The sequence below is a fragment of the Gobius niger genome (genome assembly GCF_951799975.1).
Source record: "Gobius niger genome assembly, chromosome: 1".
NCBI classification, from domain to species: domain Eukaryota; kingdom Metazoa; phylum Chordata; class Actinopteri; order Gobiiformes; family Gobiidae; genus Gobius; species Gobius niger.
This window is the reverse complement of record NC_136852.1, coordinates 57,656,083-57,675,613: the sequence shown is the minus strand read 5'-3', so window position 1 is coordinate 57,675,613 and position 19,531 is coordinate 57,656,083. Positions and strand designations below refer to the sequence as shown.

The 19,531-nt window shown below is 41.1% G+C and overlaps 3 protein-coding genes and 1 long non-coding RNA gene across 4 annotated transcripts; 3 read left to right on the top strand and 1 right to left on the bottom strand.

Annotated features, from left to right (window-relative positions):
• The first annotated feature begins 1,527 nt into the window (after nucleotides 1–1,527).
• On the top strand, nucleotides 1,528–2,426 carry LOC306974247. Its single transcript, XR_013793615.1, has 4 exons — nucleotides 1,528–1,631; nucleotides 1,714–2,015; nucleotides 2,099–2,251; nucleotides 2,332–2,426. It is a non-coding gene; the product is annotated as an uncharacterized lncRNA (long non-coding RNA).
• A 7,545-nt stretch (nucleotides 2,427–9,971) lies between these two features.
• Nucleotides 9,972–13,812, top strand: LOC306973525 (saxitoxin and tetrodotoxin-binding protein 2-like). The gene is made up of 6 exons (XM_079570448.1): nucleotides 9,972–10,164; nucleotides 10,437–10,579; nucleotides 10,656–10,726; nucleotides 12,054–12,182; nucleotides 13,297–13,392; nucleotides 13,476–13,812. The coding sequence occupies exons 1-6, from the start codon at nucleotides 10,051–10,053 to the stop codon at nucleotides 13,538–13,540; spliced, it is 618 nt and encodes a 205-aa protein (XP_079426574.1). The 5' UTR covers nucleotides 9,972–10,050; the 3' UTR covers nucleotides 13,541–13,812.
• Nucleotides 13,813–15,489: 1,677 nt separating this feature from the next.
• LOC306980581 (uncharacterized protein) lies at nucleotides 15,490–16,672 on the top strand. Its single transcript, XM_079580007.1, has 6 exons — nucleotides 15,490–15,640; nucleotides 15,702–15,847; nucleotides 15,910–15,971; nucleotides 16,145–16,255; nucleotides 16,327–16,428; nucleotides 16,571–16,672. Exons 1-6 carry the CDS (start codon nucleotides 15,527–15,529, stop codon nucleotides 16,603–16,605), a joined length of 570 nt encoding a protein of 189 aa, XP_079436133.1. The 5' UTR covers nucleotides 15,490–15,526; the 3' UTR covers nucleotides 16,606–16,672.
• A 946-nt stretch (nucleotides 16,673–17,618) lies between these two features.
• Nucleotides 17,619–19,370, bottom strand: f2r (coagulation factor II (thrombin) receptor). Its single transcript, XM_079565862.1, has 2 exons — nucleotides 19,229–19,370; nucleotides 17,619–18,815 (listed from the first exon to the last, which is right to left on the bottom strand). The coding sequence occupies exons 1-2, from the start codon at nucleotides 19,314–19,316 to the stop codon at nucleotides 17,620–17,622; spliced, it is 1,284 nt and encodes a 427-aa protein (XP_079421988.1). The 5' UTR covers nucleotides 19,317–19,370; the 3' UTR covers nucleotide 17,619.
• Nucleotides 19,371–19,531: the final 161 nt, after the last annotated feature.

Below are 19,531 nucleotides of genomic sequence, written 5' to 3'. Positions count from 1 at the left end.
GGTGGATATGAGGTGGCAGTTGATAATAATAATAATATCGCCATCATCATCTTGCTAATGTCACTAATAGTAAAAAATCATCATCATCAACATCAGAATTATGACAAACAACAAGAGCAATGATTGAAATCGTTTTGCACACAACTATAAGAAGTAACAAGGTAATTATTAATAGTATCACAAGATGTGATTTTAGCAGACAGTGTGTTGGTAGTCGAGACTGGTTTGAAGGCTTATAAATGACTTACAGTGTCATAAAGATTGAGACCCTCAGACAAAAAGGGTTAGTGCTAGATCGTATGCTCCTGAGGGACAGTCTGCTGTGAAAACGTGAGATATCATGACACAAATTAAGGTTAGGGCCAGGGAAATGGTTAACTTTAAGGTTAGGATTAGGGTTAGGATTAGGATTATTTGTATTTTTAGACAAACCAACTCATAGATCTATATAAAATCATAGCCGACCGTCCCTCCCGAGCATACGATCTAGCACTAACCGACAAAAAGGGTAAATTATCAGATTAAAAAATGAATTGCAGGGTGAATTGGGTCAGAAGGCGCTCTTGGGCTTTTGCGGAAGACGCCCCTGGAGGAACCATGTCTCACAGCCTAGAACCACTACAAGCGGGGCTTAAAGAAGGGATATAAGTAAGTGCTTTATTTGTTATTGTGCAAATATACAACAAAATTGTGTTCAGGTGTTCGTCCTGAGCTGCTGCGACTGAACTGCGTCGCCACTGTGGGTCAACCTGAGCGGAGTTTTTGGAGGTCGGGGAAACCGTAGCACCCGGAGGAAACCTGGCTGGCGGCCTTCAGTTTCCTTTGATCCTCTGAAACTTCCTCTTCCTCCTGTGCAGCTCCCTCCACTCCACAACAGTCTTTCATCATCTTCTGGGAAGAGCTTTGCAGATAATCTGTTTAATTCTCCAGTGAACATCCATTAGCCAGAACAATAGAAGGCATGTGTGACTTAGCTGTGAGTCTCGTCTGGATACCTCCTTGTTGGTCCCTTCCTTGTTTCCTGTAGCTCCTCTTGGGGCGCCTCCACTGTGCTGCAGGTGTGGGCGGCTCTTGGTGCCTCTTCAGCGTCTCAGAAGAAGAAATGTGTAGGTCTCAAATGGGTTTAGCTGATAAGCTAGCTGTTTACTTTTAACAAGCTGCTTTCTTCCGGACCATAATGGACTCTCTGCAGTAAAAAAAAAAATCCACCCAAACCCCACAAAAAGACGGCAAGATGCAAAAAAGTATCCAGTAAAACAACGTGGAACACAGAGATCACAGATGCAGTTCGCAGAAAAAGACAAAAAAAAGAATGCAGTCATACTCTTTCATCTTGTATCGAGTGGTAAACACTAAACAACAAAATATAACAAATCAAAGTTTACCATCCTTATCTTGAGAACAGTAACAGCTTTCTTTGAACATGTTGCACATGGATTTTAAATGTAGTATTCAGTGATCCTGTATAAACAGAATATAAATGCTCTCACCCTTCAGTACATTCACCTCCTGAAGAGACAGTCACCATGTTTTTGAAGGTGTCCTTGTTTGCTTTGACTCTCTGCTCTGTTAGAGCTCATCGTGATCCAGACTGTGAAGAGCTGCTCAAACCAAGTGAGCACCAACTAATGGTAAAGTATGACTTTCACATCATTATTTTGTCCCACATTTAGCATATTTATAACTTTAATATTTCCACTTTAAACACTGAAGAATGATGGGGACTGGATAGTTCATGCTAGGGCTATTAGTCCTTCAAGTATAGCCAGAATAATGAAGAGAATTAAAAGTTCCTGGATTGAAGTACAAGCTACTGAGTATGACAACATGGCAAAGGTGCGCCGACATGACAAATTGTGAGTAATTATGCTTTGTGACTTGCAAATCACCATCGGAAGCAGACTAATATGCTACTTTTTTTCCAATAATTGTTTTGCTTGTTTCTAGGGGCAAGACATGTATCATTACAAAAGGTATTCACAAAGTGAATAAGAAGGACAAGGCGGTTTTCAAATGTAAGTAGACTAACATTTCATGACATATATATCCTTCATTCTTAGATAAATATTTATCCAATAACAACTCTTGTATTGTTCAGATAAGACCAAACCATTCACTTCGGTTAACAAGGGCACACTCCTGCAGACTTTGAATAAGAATGTTTCTGTTTTTTGGGCCAAAAAAAAGTATCTAAAACTCCCCAAAATGTTTAAAAAACCCAGAAGAAGGCCTACAGCTATTTTCCTACTGGGTAAGTTCACATCAGAATTTATATACTTTTTGACAGGTCAATGAACTTTGCTGAAAGTCTTTTGTTACTTCTTTCAACAGCAACAACTGATCACGTGTCTAAGGAAACTATGGAACGTTTCAACAAACAGGCTCAATGTGTCGGCTTCAAACTAAATGACATCCACTGTCCAGACACTCAAGGTGACTCGTGCTGTTTCAGTGTTACTCATTTTGTGTGCGTTTTTGCATTTGGATTAAGAGAGTTTTCTTTGCAATTGATCAGATCTCTGTGGCAAAGACGATGACGAGGAGGAAGACGATCACAAGGAAGAAGAGGGGCCTGCGGTAGTAGAGGGGGAAGAGGGAGACGATGGAGAAGAGGGGGGTGAGGGAGAAGAGGGGTATAAGGAGGATGAAGAGGATGACGAGGATGAGGAGGATGAGGGAAAAGACGTGGATGAAGGAGAAGAGGGGTATAAGGAGGATGAGGAGGATGAGGGAAAAGAGGTGGGTGAGGGAGAAGAGGAGGATGAGGAGGATGACGAGGATGAGGAGGATGCGGGAAAAGACGTGGATGAAGGAGAAGAGGGGTATAAGGAGGATGAGGTGGATGAGGGAGAAGAGGGGGATAAGGAGTATGAGGAGTATGAGGAGTATGAGGAGTATGAGTGAAAAGAGGTGGATGAGGGAGAAGAGGGGGATAAGGAGGATGAGGAGGATGAGGGAATAGACGTGGATGAGGGAGAAGAGGAGGATTAGGAGGATGAGGAGGATGAGGGAAAGGATTGGGATGAGGGGGAAGAGGGAGAAGAGGGGAAAGAGGTAGAAGAGGGGGATGAGGGGGATGAGGGGGAAAAGGGGCAGGAGGGAGAAGAGGGGGAAGAGGAATAAGAGGAGGACGAGGGAGAAGAGGGGGAGGAGGGATAAGAGGGGGAGGAGGGATAAGAGGGGAACTAGGAAGAAAAGGAGTCTGTTAATTAAGAGTGGCCTTCTGCTGGTTATGAGCAGGACAAGTCATGCAAGCAGAAGCATAAACCTGGAGAGTGACTTTATTCATCTCATTCATCCTTGATCATATGATTTCCTTCAAACAGAAATAAATAAAAAGAATTCTTGAGCATCATGTGTTGTTTCGAGACTTTTCTAATTCATTCATTTTCAGTTCATTCAAGCCATGTTTTATGCGGCACAAGAATCGCAAGTCGTAGAAGTTGTCAGAGTAAAGAGTACCCAGAAAGCCAAGTTCTTGAAGCCAATTTTAATGCTAATTAAAGAGCACCTTGTCAATTGTTCCTATTGCTTGTTTCTGGAGTATGAAAAGGGAATGTAAGAAGCTTTTATAATTGTTACCCCAAATGTCTATACCGTATGTCAGATGCGACAGTGTTATTCATTTGCGCGCGTTTTTGCATTTGGATAAAGAGTGTTTTCTTTGCAATTGATCAGATCTCTGTGGCAAAGACGATGACGAGGAGGAAGACGATCACAAGGAAGAAGAGGGCATGTGGGAGAAGAGGGAGAAGAGGGGGATGAGCTGTCGACCAGAAAACAGTTCAGCAGATGAAGCGCTTTGTACTCCAGCACATATTTAATTTGATTAATCACTGCGATGTTTTTTGAGATTTTATTTTGAAAGTGCCTGATGTGCGGTTTCCAGTTCAGTTTATCATTAATAATTATCCCCAAAAATTTGTTTTCAGACACATTTTCTATTGACATACCATTTAAAGTGATTACCCAATCCTGACATATACAATTTCCAAACATCAATCATTACTTCAGTTTTATTTAACTTGAGTGAAAGCTTATTAATATCCATCCATGATTTGAAAAAGTTGATAGGCTCTCAATGAAACGGCAGTAACAGTTGCAGAGAATCCTTTCATTAAAAGAATAGATAGATCCTCTGCTGACCGCATTTAAAAATGGAGCCTGTATTTGCGTCAAACCGAGTCAAGCTTGCTGTCCATCCAAGAAGGCGTACACCGCACACCTCGCCGAATGCAAGTTTGATAAATGAGAGCCACTAAACAACAGGTGGGTGAAGTGTCTTGTTCTCGTGCACAATATAATATATTCTCAGAAAGCGCAAATAAATAGAGTAAATTAAAAATCATGTAGAGAAAAGTCATTAGAGTAGAGAGCAAAGAGTAATGGACCCAAAATGGAGCCCTGTGGAAAACTCTTTTTTCAAATCACAATGGTTTCCTTAGAGTAAAAAGTTCTACCTATGGCACCTATGGTCAAGGCTCCAGATAATGAACTGAAGAACTTGCTGTAAAAAGTTCGTAATGAGGGCAAATTCAGCAGGACTCTTGAGGAATATATTTCCCCTTGGGTGGATGGCTCCATGGGAAATTGTTTCAGGTGTTTCCCCACACCTAAATGGAACCAAAAGTCCACTGACTGAGAATGGATATCACAAAACGACAAATAAGGCAAGGCTAAAGTGACCTTTACCTCTGTTGAGGCATGGAAAGAGACTGTCTTGCCAAACAGTCAATGCATCTAGTTCCAAGAATAAAAAGCTCAAATGGCACACACAACAAATCAAAGCTTACCTTATCTTGAGAGCATTAAGAACTCTTTGAACATTTTGCAACCCTCGTGTGCTCTTTTCTGAAATGTTACACTCATTATGTACAGTATCTGGTCAATTCCCAAGTGAAAATAGTACATTGTTGTACATTTTTGAAGAGCAAGCAATTGCTTTGGCTCTGTCATAAGGCCATATGTGTTTCCTTCACCTGAGCTGTAGCTCTCTGTAGTTCATCCAGGGTAATCATAGGCTTCTTGGTAACAGCTCTGGTCAGTGCTGTCCTTGTTCAGTCAGTAAGTTTCGGAGGACAGCCGGATCTTAGTAAGTTTGCAGTGATGCCATAATCTTTCCATTCCATCCATCCATCCATCCATCCATTTTCTTCCGCTTTATCCGGGACAGCAGTCTCAGCAGAGATGCCCAGACTTCCCAATCCACACACACCTCCTCCAGCTGTTCTGGAGGACCCCGAGGCGACACCAGGCCAGCTCGGAGACATAGTCCCACTAGCGTGTCCTGGGTCTTCCACAAGGCCTCTTCCCACTAGGACATGCCTGGAACACCACCAGCGGGAGGCGACCAGGAGGCACACACTGCTCACACTGTTCTGTCCAGTGAAGAATAAACAAATGGACTCCAAGTACGAAGGTTTCTTCCTGCACTCTCTCGATGACAGTGTTGCTGTGTGGTCTTTCCATTCCTGGATGGTGTATTTAACTGTACACTGAGAGATGTTCAAAGCTTTGGAAATCTTTATATAATGTGTTTGTTAATTAATACAACAAATGTAACAAATGCAACAAATGTAACAAAATCAAAGCTTCCAGAGTTTGAGAACCCGTATCTTTCTTTTAACTCTGCGATCTTTCTTTTCACACACAAACGATACCATGTACTATTTTGTTTTTGTGAGTATAAATATTGGTTCCCCCTGTTCATAGGTTCATTCTCCTCCAGCAGTAAGGAGACTCTCACCATGTTTCTGAAGGTTTTCCTGTTCGCCTTTGCTCTCTGCTCCGTCAGAGCGGACGATCTCAACTGCGCAGAGCTGCTCCAACCTCTGGAAGACCAACACCCGGTACTGTATCAATCTGCAATGGCCACCTGTCTTGTTCTCAACTTACAATGGTTACTTTAACTATAGGGTCTTGGGAAATACGTGATTCATGCTGATTTTTGACATTTTTAAGACACTTGCTGGCTCCTGGTTTGAAATCTTAGCAGCCAAGGAGAAGGATGTGTACCATCTGAGGCTGACAGAGTGTTAGCATTTATTTATTTTACAAATGGAAATACTACACATGAAACGCTATTGTGCCAATTAAAGATTTCCCTTGCTTTTAGGAATGATCTGTGCTTCTACAGAAAGGGTGTTGCGCATGTGATCAGAGCTTGATTCTGAGAGGTAAGTACTATCAGTTCAGGTCTCTGTATAGTTCACTTTGGCATTCATCTGCTCACACTGTTCTGTCCAGTGAAGAATAAACGTATGGAGAGCAAGTATGAAGGTTTCTTCCTGCACTCTCTCGATGACAATGTTGCTGTGTGGTTCGACCACAGTGACAACAAATATGGCAACAAACATTTGAAAGGCAAAAACATCCTACTTCTCAGTAAGTCACATTTAAACTAACTTTTTAAACTTTTAAACTAAACTTGGCTGTATACATTGAGAAGAAAAAAACGTGTATTTTGTTGAATAGAAAGGAGTAAGGATGTGGTTGTGGCCGAAGGCACCATGGAACGCTTCATGAACCAGGCCAAATGTGAGGGCATCCATGTCCGTGAGCTGCCTTTTGACCTCTGTGACGAGGAGAAGATCGAGCTCACCGAGTGACATTCATGTTGCATTTATTTACTGCTTTCTCTTGATCACATGGAGTCGATCTTAAAAATCAAATAAAAATAATCTGACGCATCATACTGTATTTTGCAATGCACACGCGATTGGATTGTGATTTTTGCCATAAATATTTATCAACAAAAACAGCTGTGGAATATTTTCAATCAAATATGTAACAAGCCTATGTCAGCAGGTTTCTGGGTCTGCTGGAAAGATGAAAAGTCTGGACCAATGATGATGATGACTAGGAGAGATGCATTCCTTTGTTTTTGTTATTTACACCAACAACAAGCAAAAAAATAGTTCCCGCACACTGCCAACCTTGCAAAACTACTTTATTAGGATAAATCAATGTTTCGGTCATCAGGCAAATTCCCTTTTTTTTTTTTTTCAGGACCGAAACGTCGATTCATCCTAATAAAGTATTTTTGCAAGGTTGGCAGTGTGCGGGAACTATTTTTATTTTTGCTCAAGTACGCTGGGATTTTCCCTCATCTCCTACGCACCTGCCTCTGGTAACTGATGTGCGAATTTCTCTCCTGTTATTTACACCAACCAAATGTAGCAAAATCAAGGCTACCAGAGTTTGAGAACACAGCGATCTTTCTTTTCACACACAAAAGATACCATGTGCTGTATTTTTTTGGTGAGTATAAATATTGGTTCCCCCTGTCCATAGGTTCATTCTCCTCCAGACGTAAAAAGACTCTCACCATGTTTCTGAAGGTTTTCCTGTTCGCCTTCGCTCTCTGCTCCGTCAGAGCGGACGATCTCAACTGCGCAGAGCTGCTCCAACCTCTGGAAGACCAACACCCGGTACTGTATCAATCTGCAATGGCCACTTGTCTTGTTCTCAACTTACAATGGTTATTTTAACTATAGGGTCTTGGGAAATACGTGATTCATGCTGCAGGATCCAACAACACGGAGATCTTTGATATTATTAAGATACTTGCTGGCTCCTGGATTGAAATAACATCAGCCGAGGAGAAGGATGTGTACCATGTGACTGTGGCAGACAAAATGTTAGTGTTTATTTATTTATTTTACAATATTACACATGAAACGTCATTGTGCCAATTAAAGATGTCCCTTACTTCTAGGAATGATATGTGCCTCTACAGAAAGGGTTTCGCGTATTGGTTGAATAATGACTTCACCCTGATTCGTAAGTACTACCGGTTTAGGTCTCAGTATAGTTCACGTTGATATTCATCTGCTCACACTGTTCTGTCCAGTGAAGAGTAAACTTATTGACACCGAGCACAAAGGCGCCTACCTGCACTCTCTCGATGACAATGTTGCAGTGTGGCTCGACCAAAGCCACTACACACTTGGCAACAAACATTTGACATGCAAAATCATCCTACTTCTCAGTAAGTCACGTTTAAACTAACTTTTTTAACTTTGAAACTAACTACTTTGGCTGTATACATTGAGAAGGAAAACAAACTTGTATTTTGTTCAATAGAAAGGAGTAAGGATGTGGTTGTGGCCAGTGACACCATGGAACGCTTTAAGAACCAGGCCAAATGTAAGGGCATCGATGTCGCTGAGCTGCCTTTTGACCTCTGTGACGAGGAGAAGATCGAGCTCACCGAGTGACATTTATGTTGCATTTGTTCACTGCTTTTTCTTGATCACAAGGAGCCGATCTTATGACACTAAAATCAAATAAAATAATCTGAAGCATCACACTGTATTTTGTAATTTATTATTTATACCTAGTACTCATAAGCAGGAAAACAAGGAGGCTCAATTGCAATTGTGGTGGATAGCAATGGACATATTTGAAAAAAAGCCACATGATGTGCACGTTGATGTGATTGTATACAATAGGTTTGGTAATCCCACACCTCGCCCGATCATTTATCCAGTGTCATTTAAGTCCAGTGTGATCTGTGCACCATCCGGGTAAATACATGACCAAGTCCTATAGCCCCCTACCTTTGGCCTGGTCAACTCAGGCATCTAACTATAGACTTTAAAACTATTTTCTACCAACTAATTGCCTATTAGACAGCATTTGGGAATGTTGTCATAATCATTTTTGGATATTTGTTAGGTATAAGTTATGAAGCTAAAGTTGTTTATATTTGATAAAGTGGCTTTGTGTTTTAATGGCACTGAAACAGACCTGGTAATGAAATACACTGCAATGTGAAGAGTAATTTCCAAGCATATGTTTGGAGTTTTTTTCAAAGGCACTTATCTGTTTTTGCAAAGGAACTCTTCATTTGTAATTATACATGTATTAAACCACCACCTGAATTGTGCATGGACATGTGTAGTCATTCAAGAAAAAATATTACATTCAATAAACTGTGCCTTCTGAATCCTGAACCACATTTTTATTTTTAAGGTTTGTGGGGGCCATATTGGACTCCATCTTTGTTTATTGTATGTTCTATGAAATATTAAAGAAGAAGAACTTTATTTATATAGCACCTTTCACAAACATAGTCACAAAGCGCTTTACATGAGACAATTGTACATTCACTCCATACTCGGTGGTGGTGAGCTACCTTTGTAGCTTCAGTTTCCCCTGGGGGAGACTGACAGAAGCGCTGTGGCGACTGCACACAACACTCCCTCTGACCACCACCACACATTCACTCACACACATCATTCATCCTGTTGTACATGTTTTAAGTGGTAGGGGAAACCGGAGTACCCGGAGGAAACCTACGCAGACACGGGGAGAACATGCAAACTCCACACAGAAAGGCACCGTCCAGGTGGGAATCGAACCCTGGACCTTCTAGCTGTGAAAGCGAGAGCGCTAACCACTCCGCTACCGTGGCGCCCACAAAAACACAAATCCTTTTCACCTTTGCTTGTTGACTCTACCTTTAAGTATTTAAAGCCAAAGCAAATGCATAAACAAATGAACAGGGACACGGAAAACCTATGATAAAACTGAAAAAAATATGGAGACAACAGATGTAAAATGTCATGCTTGTTTCACCAACTGTAGTAGAAAAAATGAATTTATCTGCTGCACTAAATATTTGGGGGGGGGGAAACATTACGACCTGGACGACTGAGAGCACAAATGTCTGTATAGTGAAGAAAGAACAACAACCATAAGATGTTAGGGAAAGATAATTTGCCTGAATAAATGTACTCCTGGCCTCTCTTTGTTGTCATGAAACACAAACTTGAGACCCTTCTTTTACTTTAAATTGCATAAGCGTTCCCTTTTGCAGTCTCTCTTTTTTATTTTTTTGCTCCCCTAAAGAGAACATTTGCTCCCCTCTCACACAGGAACAGAAGGCTGTTACGTAAAAGCGACACAATGGTGAATGTGCAAGACCAGAGGAGGCGCAATGTGCAGCACCATCCCACTGTTACCCAACACTCTCCGTGGGTCCTTTGAGAACCCCATAAACAGCCGGGGCATTATTGTGATTTGGGACGTCCCGCTGCTGTGGTCATGGCTCCGCAGCTTGTGATTTCTCTGCTGCTTTCCCTGGTTTTTCTGAGAGCTACGGCTGAACCAGAATGCAATGATTTGGTGAAGCCTCTGGTTTTGGACAGCCACAGCCCCGTGAGTATCAAGTCAATATAGATAATTTTTTGGGGGGCTACTTTGGATCTGTGTCTCTCAAGTAGTTTTTTAATAATTTCACATTTTCTATCTTATACACAAATCTCTTTCTTTCTTTTTAGTTGTATATTTATTTCTGTATCTTACTCATCTTCTTTCTACTAGGTTTCTACATTGTTGTTCTCGTATTATTATTGAGTTATTGTGACCCCCGTGGCTAAAGTTTGTGTGAGTCTTCGTTCCAAGTAAAATGCGATGTTCTTGGGCGGCAGATCTACGGAAAGTGGGTGCTCCATGTGGCGGCGTGGGATAAGGCAGAGCTCAGAGATGACTTGGATATTGTGAAGAGCTCTTGGATCGATCTCTCGCCTCATTCAGACAATGAGCACATCACCCTCTACTGGGCCGACCGCATGTAAGGGCTCAACCTTTGGAAAACTTAATCTGTGGTTTTCATATATGATGTATTTAGCTACTTCACTATTCTGCAGGAAAAAGGACAGCAGCTGTCTCCAGGGCCTGACCAATGCCACAATATCTGGAATGACAACTCACACCACATGTAAGGTTTTCAATATATTTTTATCTCTGAAAACACAAAAAAAGAAAAGTCATCTAAAAAAAAAATTATAAAGTTCCTTTTTGTTTGCCTATTGTAGACTTTATTGACATAAGGGATACAAAGCGATTCCTTTGTGGATTAATAATGTTGAATACAGTGGTGCCCAAATTGTGGCCCGCGGCCCAAATGTGGCCCTGAGACCGATTTTTGGTGGCCCTCAAGATTCTTGTTGAATTTGGACATATCACCAGTAAAGGTCGTTTTTACTGCAAATTTAGTCACTCTACACAATTTTACCTTCAAAAACGAATATTTTTTCTGATAGACTGAGCATTAAAAAGACTAAATGCAAGTTGGCCATTTTAAAAAGACTAAATGCAAGTTGGCCATTTTATAATCACTACTGCCACCTCAGGTCATACATGTAACTGCACCTTCTATATTAAGCTTGTGCATGACGGCAATTCGGACCCGAAGTAGCAACTTTTTGAGTGACAGTGCAGGAAAAGGTCTGGGCTCATTCTACACATTAGGACATGGCTGAAACATGTAGGGGGAGAAAAATACATAATTTTCATATTTTTAAACTCCGTATAGTCCCTTTAACCTTTCAATTTTAAATGAAAGTGTGAGATACGGTTAAATCCTCTCTTAAATGCATCCAGTTGAATGTTTCACTGTGTTGACCACCAGTTTGTGGCCGTACAAACTTCAAAATGTGGCCCTCGATGTAAAAGGTTTGTGACACCCCTGGTCTAATGTATTGCTGGGTTGCAGGTTCTAGAATGTGATGATGTCACAGTACCCAGTGGGGGACAGGAGACAGTTTTTCCCATTAACTGCATTACACTTTTGCAAGTCGTATTTAAAAAGAAAATTAATGAATTATAAAAGGGACTATACAGAGTTTAAAAATGTTAAAATTATGTATTTTACTCCCCCTATATGTTCCAGCAATGTCCTAATGTGTAGAATGAGCTCAGACCTGTTCACCACAACTGCCTCTAAAATCCTGCTCTGTCACTCAAAAAGGTGTGTCGTCATGCACAAGCTTAATATAGAACCTGCAGTTACACATAAGACCTGAGGTGGCAGTAGTGAGTATTACAATGACTAACTTGCATCTAACCCGTTTAATATCAGTCACTGCATCCATGATCTCTCTGTGCAAGACCAAAAATGGCCTCAAAAACAAAATGATTTTACCTCCATATAATATTATAGGCCTTTAGAAAACAGTGATGTCACCTGAAACCCAGCAATAAAAATATCAAACTTGATTCATCTTGTTTATCTCTTGTTCTAAATGCCTTTACTTTCATCTTAGTCAATATCAATGGCCACACTTCATATCACGAGGGGAAGTACTACGAGACGTGCGCAGACTGCCTGCTGTCTGAAGACATCACTCTCCTTCCTGATGGAAACTCCAAGGGCCGCTACCTCTTCCTGTTCAGTGAGTCACCCTTCAGGCCTCACCCTCTTATCTCCAGAGCCCCTTATAGCTATGATTATATTCAGCTTTCCTAGACAACAACAAACAACAACAAAAAAATGTGTTCAATTTTCAAGCATACTTTTACAACAGGCTGTTACTTTTGTTTTAGTTTTGTTACTTTTTAAACCTCTTTACCCCCACGCGAACCATGCATATTTTCCCCAGTTTGGCTTTACCCAAATCTAAAAGCTTCTTGAAGAAAAAAAAAGCATGAATATTGCGCCGAAAACGATGATGAAAACGCGCCAACAAAATCACAAAAAGGACAGACAAAAACACAACTAAAAAGTGATGAAAAAGCTACAAAAGAGCGACGAAAATGTGACAAAGAAGCGACCAAAAAAATCGACAAAACTTGCCGGAAAAGCAAAAATAACTCAATGAAAATAAGCTATGAAAAAAAAAGCGAGCAAAATACCACAAAAAAGTGACCAAAAAGTGACAAAAGCACTTGAAAAACAACAAAAAAGTCTATATAAAACAACTAAAGACAAAAAAAAATGTGGCAAAAAAACAAGACGAAAGCACAGCACAAAAATGCTTTCAAGGCACACTGCGTAACATTTTGGACTATACTGGTGCCGACAAAACAAAACATGCTTCTAATGACCAGCTCAACACAGAAAATGCTGTTACTGCAGTGTGTCACAAAAGAATGGATTTGGATGAGAAACTAAATCTCAAATTCTACTGCCTTTCATCACATCTCCATGGAGACGAGCTGGAGACGTACCCGCTCCCGGTAAAGTTTACAGTCATATCTTAGGAAGGGTGAGCATCATAAATGTTTGTTTGTACATTTATGAGGTATTTTTCAATCATGAAAATATCAGTCGGAAAATTAATGCTGGTATTTAAATTTTATTTATTGGGTAAAATGTTAAAAATGTGACAAAAACGCAGCAAAAGGTTTGATCTGTTTTGCAGGTCTTAGCTTTCAAATGAGTGACTCTGGCCTATAGATTTTAGATTTGGGCAAAACTGAAATGGAGAAAATGCACTCCAGGGGTTAAGAGGTTTTCTCCTAAGAATCACTTTACAAGTATTTCATTTCTTTCTTTTTTTTTTCAAGCACGCAATGGTAAACTGGAGGCGTCCGAGGTGGAGACTTTTAAGAAGCAGGCAGGGTGTCTGAAATTCCCCTCCGAGTACTTTTTTGGAACTGACGGTAACAAAAGCATCATTCATTAATGTTATTACCGGACTCACTGTGGTCTCTCTGCTGCTCTTCATTCATATTTGTGATTTCAGAGCTATGCCCAGATCAAAGGGAAACATCGACTTCTGCAACACCCACAGAGGCGCCTTCCAAGTGATCAAATTCACCACGTGTGTAGTTTTGTGCCATTCGTCATCAAATATATGCAATGCAAGTTAATATAGCCTGCCACTTTTCTTGCATGTTAGGGCTTGATATGCGTCGTCTTTGACCTTTGCCGACTGGCTTTTCACATTCGAGTCACATGTTAGCAACGGTGTGGTAAATAAAGCACTTTGTCCTTATTCAATAGTGTTGTTTGTTTTTTTCCACCTTGGGAACGAAACAAGATGCCAGATTCTGTGCACACATTCACCGTGTTCGGAAAAAGGAGGGGGGCAAATCTCGCGCTGCTCTTTTCATGACGCTTTAGCTCAGTGCTGTTCCCAGAGAATGAACAAAAGCCTCTGTGAGCAACTTTGAAGCATCGGCTGGCATTGCAAAAAAGACCAAAACAACATCAACAGTATAATGTCTACTTTGGGACAGGGGAATGCGGCTCTGGCAAGGTGTCCATATGTAACTTGATTTCTGAATCTGAATCACAACCAACTGATTTCAAATTAAGTCATCGCAACAAACATTTTATTTCCAAATATCTCTCCTTACACATGTATTTGATAAAGCCTTAATTCCAGATTTAGATTGATAAAGGCTTGGGTTTTTAGTGATTTGATCATTTCATTTAAATTGTGCTCTGTCTAAGATGAACCCAGGTCTTCGGGACCCCCCCCCCCCCTCGAAGCAGAAGAATCAGTAACGCTTTATATTAAAGGAACAGGCCATCGTTTTTACATACAGAAATATGTTCTTACCTGAGCTTAGACGAGTTGATGCGAAACGACCAAAGATGTTGTTAGCATTTGGCCTCTCCCAATGTATTCAAATGGGCAAGCACGAAGACCAGACAGGTACGTATCAACTCGTCTAAGCTCAGATATGACCATATCTCAGTATGGAGAAACGGTGGCCTATTCCTTTAAGGTGTACTCATTAAGTATTTATAAGGTATTCATAAGCATTAATAATATAGATGTAGAGGATAAACACACTGCTTAATATACTTTTATCTGTTAACATGCTAATAGGCCATTAATTATACGCTTATTCATAGCCAACCCTAAACCTAACCCTGACCTTTACCCTTGGCCTAACCCTAAAATGATTACTAATCCTTAATGAGCACATCTAATCTAAATCGATACCGAAGAATCATTGCTGAAGAATACAACAGACATGGAGGTCGACAGTTTCAAACAAACTGAGATAACAAGGCGTGGTTAGGTGAATGCAAGTATGGTTGGATTGCAATGAGGCGTGGTCCTGCTCCTGAACCGAGTCAATAAATATCAACTCCATTTCTGAGTGGAGGTTGCATGTTTTCCTCATGTCTGCATATAGGTTTCCTCCGGACACTCTGGTTTCCCCTTCCTCCAAAAACATGCTGGTCAGATTAGCTCACAGCATCTCAGGATTAACCCAACATCTGATCTCTGAAAGCACTTTGGTCTCTCTTGTTGTAAAGAGCTCTATTGATTAATTGATTCTTCATTCAGATGAAATGCACTGTAATTACAAAAGTAGTTTTATCGGCTGAACAAAGTTATATAAAATGTTAAGTCCACTCTATGCAAACCAATAACCTATCGGTGTCCCTTTATCAATCACCTGCACTATGATAGTAAACTTTGCTTTGCCAACTTTGACATTTTATATTCTGTTCTAATTTGATTCTTTATTTTCTTTTGCCCTTTTAAAAGTTTGTATTCACTGCTCATAAGATACCTCTATTTTACTTGTTTGAACATGATGCTGTTCTTCTTTCATTGCACTTTTTTCCTGAACATTTACATCCCCTGAGTGTTTCTTGAGAGCTGCTGCTGTAACAAGTGACACACTTCGATCTTATCTTTTATCGTAAAAAAAGGCCACCTTGCTGTATCCCTTTAAAAACTGTCCTGTCCCGTCTGGTTGAGCCCCCGCCTCTCGTGCCGTGGTCTGCAGCTCACTCCAGTTATTTTGTCATCTCATTCTGCTTCCAAACATGGGACTTCTTTGTGCTGGGTTTGCTCTTCTGGCAGTCACTTTACTCACTGCAGCGTCATCGCCGGGCTGTGATGAGCTCGTAAAACCATTTAGCCTTGAAAATCCTCAAATGGTAAGTCACGGAGTTGTCATATTCCTAAATGTCATTAACAGATAGTGTGTCCTTTTAATAGTTGTTGGGAAAATGGATTTATGTCATGGGCACCGGTGATCCCAGCTCATATCACAAAGCTCTGGATTCTCTTAAAAGTTCCTGGATAGAGCTGGTCCCCACTGCAGACAGCCAGACCATCACTCTACGATGGGGAGACCACTGCTTGTGAGTTAGCAGTTTATCGAGTGACTTAATGGAACTGAATTACACAAGTTTGTGTTCCTCAGTGGTCGCTGCATCTATGGAGAGGTCAACGCAACGTTGTCTGGACTCTCCGCCACATTTCGCAGTGAGTGGAAACCAGAAAGACATTACACTTAAAGGGCAATATGTTAAATTGAGTGTCAAATTGTGAGCAGAAACTCAGAACTGCAAGCAAAGGGAGGGCCTACTTTTAGTTTGCTGCTCTGGATATGCACGCACACATGCAGATTGTAACACTCAGTCTGTCTTTTTTTATAGAGAATCTCTCTGACCACAAAGGACACCTGCTCCAGACGTGCTCAGACTGCCTGCTGTGGACAGACGCATTTCGCAACCAAGATTTCACTGGGAGAAACCTCCTGCTGTTCGGTGAGCCAAACTTTTCTAAGCTCAGAAATACAAATACTCGGTGCACAGGTTCAACTTTGGCTTCTTTACAGCGAGAAGTGGGAATGTAGATCCCAAAGATGTTGAAATATTCAAGAAACAACTGCACTGCCTGAACTTTCCGCAGAACTTTCATAGCTATGATGGTAAAATAGGTCAGTAACTTCAGAAGATTTACATTGATTTTTGACTATGCACCGATAAAATGTCTAAACCCAAGGCAATGAGTCGTCAAACATTGCATAATATATACATATATATAACGTAATGTCTACAATAATGTTTTTTGTATTTCAGAGCTGTGCCCAGATGAAAAGGAACAAACAGAATAAAGAATCAGCTCTACAATCACATTATTAAACACAAACAGTAGTGATACAGATTAGTGGTAAATCAAGACTCAAATACCTGTTTTAGCTTTGTTTTATACAGTATATGTCGACATCGGTTCTGCTATGGTGTACTCCCTCCTTAAAATGTAAAATGGTAAAGTAAAATATCAAACATAATAAATTATGGCTTTATTTGTTCAGCATTATTCATTTTATGACTTTTATTTACAGTTTGTTACAATTAAAAGGAGTATAATTTTTAAACAGTCAAACCATTCCACTGTTGTTTAGAGTGTCAAAATGTAATCAGATTATCAATGGCTATTTCTTACTATATACCCCTCGAGTCATTTTGTGTTCCCATGGTTGTACCCAGACCAGAGTTTAGACTTCTATAGAGTGTCATGGGACGCTGAAGTACGGGTCGCAAGATGATTTTGAACACATTTTTTTTTTTACATTTCTGCATTTTTGATTGAAAACAAATGAAGCCAAATTTCCAAATACAGCATCCAAACTAGCATCATCCAGGGCCGGCCCAGGCCTTCATGGGGCCCTAAGCATAATTTGACTTGGGGCCCCTCATAAAACTTGATAATGCTGATCAGGCTCCTTTGAGACGACGTTAACACATTTCCCTCACAAAAACAGTAAAAAAAAAAAAAAAAAAAGTGTAGATAACAAATATTTAGCTAGCTAAGGCTGAATAAACACAATTTAATTGTTCTGTTTACTTGAGCATTGTACTTCAGTTTTCTCTACATTATTTTTCTTTTTTTGCACTAAAAATGACACTCTTGGGGGGACTGCTGGTTGCCTTGGGGCCCTAAAGCAGTTGCTTAGTCTGCTTATTGACTGGGCCAGCCCTGGTATCATCAAACTGCATTTTTAATGTTTTGCACCTAAAATGATCATAAATGCTAATGACATATTACAGAAGGGGGTCCCAGTTTGTTGGTGATTCTGAAAAGTTTGGGAACCCCTGTTATAGAAGATGCAACTGTCTAGGCTGTGTTAAGCACATTGGCTGTACTGGCTGCCAAGGGTTTCCACCTTACGGATGCTGCTGCTGTTATACCCACTGCTTCTAGTACTGTGTGACCTGAACGTGCTTGACCCGCCCCCTCTCCTTCCCCTGAACACAACCAAGACCTGCCTCTGACACTGGGATGAGCCGAAATAGTAGAGGAGCGGGTCTATGCAGCAGCTGAGGCTTCCTATGCACAGAGACAGTAGATAGGCCTGATAGGAGGAGTCAGAGGAGCCATGGGACAACTGCACATAGTGGACCATTAGGATAATATTGGTCGGGGTGAAGCATATCACAAACATCACTAACACCAGCACGGTCATCACCACTGCTCTCGTCTTCCTGGACCTATTCCCCACGTTAGATGCTTTGAGAGCTTGGACTATGCGCAAGTAACAGAACACTGTGAGAACTAGAGGGAGGAAGAAGAAGATTGAGGCATATGCGGGAAAGAAGTACAGATAGTATGATTGGAGCTCTCCCACATCTTGCACGTCATGACAAGTGCTGATGCCCAGTTCGGGTAAATAGACAGTTTGTGTCGAGAAAAACAGAGGTGCCACTCCGCCCAGAGCAAGTAGCCATATTGAAATGCAGACAAGAGTGGCAGTTTTGGAACTTCTCCAGGTCAGGGAGTCCATAGGATACACCACAGCAAGGAAACGGTCCACACCAATGCTGGAGATGAGCAGCACGGAGCAGTACATGTTGCAATAGAAAGCCGCAGTCACGGCACGGCACATCCAGTCTCCGTAGATCCAGTTGTTGCCGTGGTAATGGTAGGAGATTTTAAAAGGCAGGAGGAGGCCAAAGAATAAGTCTGTGCAAGACAAGTTGAGCATGTAGATCACCGCGGGTTTCCTGGGGCGGATGTAACGCACAAACATCACTACGGCGACAAGGTTTAGGGGTACGCTGACGACAAAGACCAAAGTGTAAAAAGTGGGGACAAAGAGCGTTGCCAGCCGACCCTGGAGGAATGCCTTGGCCTCATCGGAAACAAAGTAGTGCCTCTGTTCCTTGGGGCGGGGAACGGGTTTTTTCATTGGAAGCTGGTCTGGGATCAAACCAGAACCGGACTCCCCCATAGAGTCGAGCCGAGACAGGTCCAAGTAATCCACAGGGTCATCATGGGCTGAGAGTAAGTGGCCAGCGAAGGTTCTTGGGTCAAACAATGAGCCTTAGAGAAAAATGGGTACAAGTCATTAAGGCCTTAGGGCATTTTCTCTAATTCAAAACTAGTCAAATTAGGAGTGAACATTGAACACACAAAATATTCATTAAAAAACAAACTGAGATCATGACTTTGAAAGACACCAGGGTAGACCAGTGGGGGGCCTGTCTCCAGCGCAAGGCTGTTGGTGCAGTGAGATGGAACTTCAGTGGGGTATCAGATCATATGTGAGGCATATTTTCTATGTAGGTTAAATGGAAAAGTGCCCTGTGAGGGTAGCGACTACAGGTTGAGAAACACTGTGTAGACCTCAATCTCCATATGGCGATCTCGACAAAGTCTTCACATCACCCCGCCCAAATTTAAAAAAATATTGTGCAGAATACCAAATACAAAAAAATACAAAAAATAACTCTTACCATTGGGGGAGAAGCAAGCAGAGCAGGGAAGAGTCAGAAGCAGCAAAGGTCCAAATATAGAGTAAACCATGGCTAATTTCCGGCACATACTGTGGGCTGAGGAGATAAGTGGAATTTATAATGTCAACGTGACTCCTCCCACTGGGGCATACTTTGTTCAAATAATAAAACACATTTTCAGAACCTATATGTGTAAAGCAATAACTTTTTTTCAAATAATTGGACATAGACAAAACTGTTTTTTTCTTATTTGTCGATTTTATTCATTAAAACATTTCAGTTTTAAGACAATAATTAAAAGGC

Bases quoted from the DNA above. Each gene is read 5' to 3' on its own strand.
- LOC306973525 (XM_079570448.1), top strand. From the start codon at position 10,051: ATGGCTCCGCAGCTTGTGATTTCTCTGCTGCTTTCCCTGGTTTTTCTG. The intron at 10,727-12,053 runs GTAAGGTTTTCA...CTTTCATCTTAG, and splicing joins AATGACAACTCACACCACAT to TCAATATCAATGGCCACACT. The intron at 13,393-13,475 runs GTAACAAAAGCA...TTGTGATTTCAG, and splicing joins GTACTTTTTTGGAACTGACG to AGCTATGCCCAGATCAAAGG.
- LOC306980581 (XM_079580007.1), top strand. From the start codon at position 15,527: ATGGGACTTCTTTGTGCTGGGTTTGCTCTTCTGGCAGTCACTTTACTC. The intron at 16,256-16,326 runs GTGAGCCAAACT...GCTTCTTTACAG, and splicing joins GAGAAACCTCCTGCTGTTCG to CGAGAAGTGGGAATGTAGAT. The intron at 16,429-16,570 runs GTCAGTAACTTC...TTTGTATTTCAG, and splicing joins TAGCTATGATGGTAAAATAG to AGCTGTGCCCAGATGAAAAG.
- f2r (XM_079565862.1), bottom strand. From the start codon at position 19,316: ATGTGCCGGAAATTAGCCATGGTTTACTCTATATTTGGACCTTTGCTG. The intron at 18,816-19,228 runs GTAAGAGTTATT...TTTTTCTCTAAG, and splicing joins TGCTTGCTTCTCCCCCAATG to GCTCATTGTTTGACCCAAGA.